Source organism: Podarcis muralis, chromosome 2 (genome assembly GCF_964188315.1).
Source record: "Podarcis muralis chromosome 2, rPodMur119.hap1.1, whole genome shotgun sequence".
NCBI lineage: Eukaryota > Metazoa > Chordata > Lepidosauria > Squamata > Lacertidae > Podarcis > Podarcis muralis.
This window is the reverse complement of record NC_135656.1, coordinates 120,893,580-120,901,111: the sequence shown is the minus strand read 5'-3', so window position 1 is coordinate 120,901,111 and position 7,532 is coordinate 120,893,580. Positions and strand designations below refer to the sequence as shown.

Here is a 7,532-nt window from a genome sequence, read left to right as displayed (position 1 = left end):
GGCGGCCACGTAAGGGTTAAGGAGAGCGAGAGAGCCCGGTTGCCTAGAGCGGCCTGCGAAAGGCCCCTCTCTCCGTCCTTCCGACTCGCCTCCTCTTTCCGCTTGTCTTGGAGGCCTCTGGGGCGGTGAGTCCTTTGGGCGAAGGGGAGGCTGTGGGGCGACGGGGTATGTGCAGAGGGGGCTGCTGGGGGGCTGAGAGATGAATGGGAGGATCCCCTGGGTGGGTGGGGGGAAGGGAAGCCATGGGACCCAAGGCCTCTGAGGACCCAGGACACCCCACCCACCCATGACCCCCCAGGGGGGGTTGAGTAGGTTGTTTGGGGGGCTCGGAAGTGGGCGCCCCTTGAGAAGAGGGGGCTCCAAGTGGGGAAAGAGGGTGGGCCTCCATCTGTGGCAGACACTTTCCTTGCGACCCCTGCATTGCAGGGGGGAGGACCCTAGGGGTCCCTTCCAGCTCCATAGTTCAGGGGGGGTGGAGCATAGGAGCCAAATCCATGGGGCCGTGAAGGGTTGGGCCACCACAATAAAACACTTGGGGGGGGAGCTTGTGTCACATGGTCAGATATGTGGGGCGGGGCTTGAGAGAAGGGGCTTCATCTTGGACGAGGGGAGGGGCTGCCTTGGTTTCTCCCTCCTGCCCAGAAGTCTCCTTAAAGTCACATCCATAAGCGGGGGAGGGGGGTCCCAATTTCCTTTCTCCTCGTACCTACGCGGAAACTGCATCTCCCTCTAGGACTGGGGCTCCCAAGGTCGGCTGCTTCATGACACCAAATTAGACCATTGGTCCACCTGGATCCGTGTTGCTGACTGGTATCAATCTTTCTTCAGGGTTTCACAGGCAGGGAGTTCCTCTCAGCCCTCCCTGGCTGGGGATTGATCCTGGGAAGTTTAGGCATGCAAAGAAGCTTCCCACCTATATCTGGTTGGTCACCCTGAGAACAGGAGGACTAGGTGGGTCCTTGGCCTGATCCAGCAGGACTCTGGTGATGTTCTTTTTTTCATTACAGTGGTGCCCCGCAAGACGAATGCCTCGCAAGACGAAAAACTCGCTAGACGAAAGGGTTTTCCGTTTTTTGAGTCGTTCCGCAAGACGAATTTCCCTATGGGCTTGCTTCGCAAGACGAAACGTCTTGCGAGTTCTTGCGAGTTTGTTTCCTTTTTCTTAAAGCCGCTAATAGCCGCTAAGCCGCTAATAGCCATGCTTCGCAAGACGAAAAAACCGCAAGACGAAGAGACTCGCGGAACGGATTAATTTCGTCTTGCGAGGCACCACTGTATTTGCTTTTTCTTGAGTTTTCCACAAACAAACAAAAAGAATAAAACAATCTTTTACAGTCAACATTTTAAGTCATCTTATTTACACTGCGTATCCTCACGCCTCGACTTCCTTCCTTCCCTGCTTCGGTTTTCTTGAAAGTATATCCCCTCCTGTAGATTCTTATTCTCCTATACATATCACAGGAATTATGTTAACCCTGCCATAGTTTTTAGGCTTCTGCAGTTTATTCTTATGTATGCCACAAATTTACCCCATTCTTCATCGAACTTTGTCCCTTTTTGGTCTCTTATTCTATATGTCATTTTAGCTAATTCTGTATATTCGAAAAATTTAGCCTGCCATTCCATTACTGTGGGAGTCTCTTGTAGTTTCCATTTTTGAGCTACAAGTATTCTAGCTGCTGCAGTAGCATATTGAAATAGTTTATGGTCTCCGTTTTTTTACTTCCTACCCTATTATCCCTAATAAAAAGATTTCAGGTTTTTTAGGAAACGTATACTTGAAAAGTTTTTAAAATTCATTATATATTAAGTCCCAATTTTTTAAAATCTTTTCGCACTCCCACCACATATGATAGAGATCCCCATCTTTGGATTTGCATTTTTGGTGATGTTCTTAAGAGTTGCTCCCCCTTCTCCTAAATGGGTGGGGGGAGAAGGAGGGAGGGAGACTGCAGTGCCAGAGTTCCAAGATGGCAGAGAGAAAAGGTAGACTGGAAAGGAAATGAGTGTTTTTTAATGGGAAAGTGAAGAAGTTTCTTTTTCAGGCATGACTCTGCTGGGGTTCAGGAGGAAGTCACCCTTATTTTCCTGTAGGAGGAGTTGCTGGGGTGCCACTTAGGGAGGGAAATCTCTGCAAGGGTCTGGGGCTGCCTTGGCTTCTCCCCCCTCCCAGAACATCACAACTTGTTTAAACTTTGGGCTCTGCATGATAGTTTAAAAGAGGCTGGATCTGCAATCCAGAAATCGTCTTCATCACTATCGGAGGCTGGGAGAGGTGTGCTGATTTCCAAGGGACTGTGGGTGAAGAAGGAGAAATGGATGGGTGGAGGCTGGAAGGGAAAGCAGCCCCCCCCCAAGTAAGCAGAGAAGTCAAGAAAGCCCTGGCTGGAGAAAGGGAGTGGAGCAGTCTTCTCCATAGTCTCTCACCTGGTGCATGTTTTGGGTGTCCGAAGAGGAGGAATATGCAGAGCAGCCCTGTGCAGATTTACTCACAAGCAAGCCCTGACAGGGAGAGCACAGATTGAATTGGTATCACCAAAGAAACTTTGAAAATGGGGCTCTTGTTGGGACAGTTCCCCATTTGGAGAGTGTGTGGTTAAGAGCGGTAGTCTCGTAATCTGGTGAACCGGGTTCACATCCCTGCTCCTCCACATGCAGCTGCTGGGTGACCTTGGGCTAGTCACACTTCTCTGAAGTCTCTCAGCCTCACTCACCTCCCAGAGTGTTTGTTGTGGGGGAGGAGGGGAAAAGGAGATGGTTAGCTGCTTCCTTAGGGTAGTGATAAAGCAGGATATCAAGTCCAAATTCTTCCTCCTCTTCTCCTCCTCCTTCTCCTTCCTCTTCTTCTCCTCCTTCTCCTTCCCCTTCTTCTCCTTCTCCTTCAGCTGTAGAATGTTTTGGGCAGGAGAATCCCTGCAGGGCCTCTGAGGCTCCCTTTGCTTTTTCCTCCCTCCCAGGAACCTGCAGCTTCTGAGCTCCTCAGGAAGGACCAAAGCGCCTGAACCTGCAAACCTAGCAAGGATGGAAGGAGGAAGATGGACAGATGACCTTGTCAGACTGTCTCCTGCATCCCTCCCCAAAACCTCTGGGCATTTTCTCCCAGGACACTCAGAGGCATCTGGTGAGTCCCAGGGGAATGGAGATGGGGACATAGATGGATGAAGAGGAAAACCTTTTCCCAGGCATTTGAATTTTAGGTGCTATTTCCACTGCAGGGGATTTGCACAAGAGGGTCTCTTCCAAGTTTACATAGAATTGCTCATATACTACCCTTCATCTAAGCATCACTGCACAGCTTGCAATATAAAAACAGAAAACCTGGCTTGGCAGTAGTACATGTCTCAGGGCCTTAGTAGACCACAAGCTTAACATGGTCAAGGGTCAGGAAACCAAGCCTTATGAGGAATGGCTGAGGAAGCTGAGTATGCTTAGTCTGGATAAAAGGAGACTGAGAAGAGATATGCCATCTTCAGATATCTATCTTCACATATCTAAAGTGCTGTCATGTGAAGATGGAGCAAGCTTGTTGTCTTCATCTCTGGAGAGTAGGACCTGAACCAATGGATTCAGATTACAAGAAATGTGAATCCAATTAAACGTCGGAAATAATTTTCTGGTGGTAAAAGTTATATGACAGTAGACATCCTCTGAAGGTGGTGGTCTCTCCTTCCTTGGAGCCTGTTAAGCAGACGTTGGATGCAGAGTCGAGATTGCTGCACTGCAGAAGATATTGGACAAGATGACCCTTGTGGTCTCTCCAAGTGTACATAGAATTGTTCATATACCACCCTTCATCTAAGCATCACAGAAAATAGAAAAATACAAAACATTGTAACAACCAAAACAGAACCCCTGCCCCAATTTAAAGAGACGATTTAATTAGGCAAAGGCCTGGGAAAAGAGGAAAGTTTTTATTTGCTGTCTAAATTGTAACACCTGGCATTATAATAATTTGACATTATTATAGCTGCATTCCTAAAAAAAAAAGGAAAAGGGAGAACGTAAGAGATATTGAAATAAGAGGTGCTATTTTCACTAGATGTGTGAAAGCCCGTCTCTACCTGGTGGTGCAACTGGCGCGGCTCACCAGGGACCCTGGCATTACTATATTTTGGCATTATGTTAGGTGTAGTCTTAAAAAATTGGAACATGAAAAGGGAGAACATAAGAGAAATAAGAGGTGCTATTTTTGCCAGATGCGTGTTATGTTACTTATTCCTCTTTCTTGGAAGCCTAACAGGATTTTCTTTCCTTCCCAAGCAGCTGATGGAAACAATAGTCAGAATTCCAAGATTTCACCTGGAATTTCATTGAAGAAACCATTTAAATGTATGGAGTGTGGAAAAACATTTGCTAATTCTGGAAGCCATAGAACACATCAACGGATTCACACAGGAGAAAAACCATTTAAATGTTTGGAGTGCGGAAAGTGCTTCATTAAGCATGCATCCCTTAGTTCACATCAAAGAATTCACACAGGGGAGAAGCCATTCAAATGTATGGAGTGCGGGAAATGTTTCAGGTGGAAGTATTACCTTACTACACACCAGCGAACTCACTCAGGGGAGAAGCTATTTGAATGTATGGAGTGTGGAAAGTGTTTCAGGTTGAAGCAATACCTTACTACACACCAGCGAACTCACACAGGGGAGAAACCCTTTAAATGTATGGAGTGTGGGAAGACTTTCGCAGATAGTGGAACCCATGCAAAACACAAACAAACTCACACAGGGGGGAAGCTATTTGAATGTATGGAGTGTGGAAGGAGTTTCAGGTGGAAGCAACGCCTTACTTTACACCAGCGAACTCACACAGGGGAGAAACCATATGAATGCGTGGAGTGTGGAAAATGTTTTAGGTGGAAGCAAGACCTTACTACACACCAGCGAATTCACACAGGGGAGAAGCCATTTAAATGCATGGAGTGTGGGAAGACTTTCGCAGATAGTGGATCTTATGCCAAACATCTACGAATTCACACAGGGGAGAAGCCATTTAAGTGTATGGAGTGTGGAAAGACTTCCTCAGATAGTGTATCCCATACACAACATCTACGAATTCACACAGGAGAAAAACCATTTAAATGTAACGAGTGTGGAAGCTGCTTCAATCAAGGTGGAAACCTTAAAAAACACCTACAAATTCACACAAGGGATAACCCATTTAAATGTGTGGAGTGCGGGAAGACTTCCGCAGATAAAGGATCCCACATAAACCATCTACGAATTCACACAGGAGAAAAACCATTTACATGTACGGAGTGCGGAAACTGCTTCAGTCACAGTGGAAACCTTAAAAACCATCTACGAATTCACACAGGGGAGAAACCATTTAAATGTGTGGAGTGTGGGAAGCGCTTCAGTCAAAGAGGAAGACTTAGAAAACATCAACAAACTCACACGGGATGAAAAAGCATTTAAACGTGTGCAGTGTGGAAAGTGGTTCAGCTAATCACACCTCTGCCATTGCTTTTTCCGCTGCCACCACCCCGTATCTTACGGGGACACACGGAGTCCAGTCAGTTGTTAACATAAACAAATATTCAAGTTTATTTTTAAATGCAGGAACAAGCTTATGGTTTCAGTTATTTTTTCTCTTGTCAGTTTCTTTTTCTTAGTTCCTAACAACTCCAAACTGATTATTCCAACTATCTATCTGACTCCACCTGACAATTCCTCTCACTCTCTCACAATACAACTCTACCAACCCACACCTAATCCTCCCTCTTCCTTCTTCAACTCCCAAACCCCAACCCAACTGAACTCAACTCTCAACTCCCAAACCTCAACTGACTTTCAAAACCTCCCACTCTTTTACTCCCCCCTTGCATTCTCACTGGCCAATCACATCATACCCATTTTAACCCTTTCCTTATGACCTACCTAGGAGGCAAACGCCACGGGGGGGGGGGTGTCCATGAGAGCACCTATCCTCAAGCAAGGCTGTATTTTAACCGAGCCCCCAAATCTGGCGCTTCTGTGCAGGATCGGGATCCTCTCGACACTTGTTCTGGTTTTTCCTTGGTAGGAATGCCAATCGGGATTCAGGCCTCGTCATGGGACAGAAACTGCCTTGGTCGCGCTGGTCGATGATCTCCAGTGGGCTAGGGACAAAGGTGAGAGCTGTTTCCTAGTTCTGCTGGATCTCTCGAGGACCTTTTATACCTCAGACCCCCATAACCTTTATTTGGCTTTTTTCCAGAAGAGGAAAAATTCTTCGCATGCATCCCAACCCCAAAGAAATGAAACCATTGAAAATTCAGTTTCTCACAGTTTATTATTAAGGAGTGATTTCTTTCCTTGTTTATGTGGAAAAACAAGAAATGCATTACAATGCTAGTTTTAAGGAACAACATTCACGTCACAGATCTTTTTTCTTTTTCCTTTCTCCTGTGATGAGGCTGCATTTTAATATTTTAATAATGTTTCAATATTTTAATGTATTTTAATTCTTGTTTTTAAGTTGTATTCATTCAACTTGTTTTTATTATTGCTTGTTAGCCGCCCTGAGCCCAGCCTTGGCTGGGGAGGGTGGGGTATAAATATTATTATTATTATTATTATTATTATTAATCATCATCATCATCATCATCTGTTGAATTTATTGCTAGTACAAATGGTTAGCGGGATGGGGTGGTGGTGGTGCTAATCTAACCTCCAATCACAGGTAAAGATGACAGGAACTCAGGCAAATGTACTCAGATCAGGCCTCAACGTATCATTTGGTGAATAATGATGCAGCCCAGTAGCTTAGCATCGGAGGCCAAGATAGAAAAGACTTGCACAGTTACCATGTACTTTCCCTTGGTGCTCAGGTAGGTGGGAACAAAGGACACCCAAACACTGCGGAAGACCAGCATGCTGAAGGTGATCAGCTTGGCCTCATTGATGGGCACAGACTAGGAAAGGGCGCTGGCTAGGAAAACCACTGTTTAATCAGATGGCTTCCAGGAAGCCCATGTAACCAAGAGCACAATAAAACATGGCAACAGACCCTTCATTGCACTGCAGGGTGATTAGTCCAGGCAAGGATTTTTGCCATCGAAATACACTGCAGACATCCGATCTCCCTGGAGACCAAGAGATGTGACGATAAACTGCTTTGCCTCCTTTCCTTTTAGCAAATGTGCCACTGGGGAAGTGGTAATTCTGTATTGATTTGTTTTGGATGTTGTATGTGATGCCAATAAAAGGTATGATGATGATGATGATGATATCAGACTCTGGGAATGAGGAAGAAATTGCCTGCCAGATGGTGCAGATCATAGAATCATAGAGTTGGAAGAGACCACAAGGGCCATCGAGTCCAACCCCCTGCCAAGCACGAAACACCATCAGAGCACTCCTGACATATGGTTGTCAAGCCTCTGCTTAAAGACCTCCAAAGAAGGAGACTCCACCACACTCCTTGGCAGCAAATTCCACTGTCAAACAGCTCTTACTGTCAAGAAGTTCTTCCTAATGTTTAGGTGGAATCTTCTTTCTTGTAGTTTGGATCCATTGCTCCGTGTCCACTTCTCTGGAGCAGCAGAA

The 7,532-nt window shown here is 45.9% G+C and overlaps 1 protein-coding gene across 1 annotated transcript; it reads left to right on the top strand.

The window, feature by feature from the left end:
- Positions 1-106: 106 nt before the first annotated feature.
- On the top strand, positions 107-7,210 carry LOC114592478 (uncharacterized). Its single transcript, XM_077923375.1, has 3 exons — positions 107-125; positions 2,958-3,121; positions 4,264-7,210. The coding sequence occupies exons 2-3, from the start codon at positions 3,022-3,024 to the stop codon at positions 5,406-5,408; spliced, it is 1,245 nt and encodes a 414-aa protein (XP_077779501.1). The 5' UTR covers positions 107-125; positions 2,958-3,021; the 3' UTR covers positions 5,409-7,210.
- The last annotated feature ends 322 nt before the right edge of the window (positions 7,211-7,532 follow it).

Excerpts from the sequence above, each read along its gene's own strand:
- LOC114592478 (XM_077923375.1), top strand. The coding sequence starts at position 3,022 with ATGGAAGGAGGAAGATGGACAGATGACCTTGTCAGACTGTCTCCTGCA. Across the intron at positions 3,122-4,263 it reads AGGACACTCAGAGGCATCTG|CTGATGGAAACAATAGTCAG; the intron begins GTGAGTCCCAGG and ends CTTCCCAAGCAG.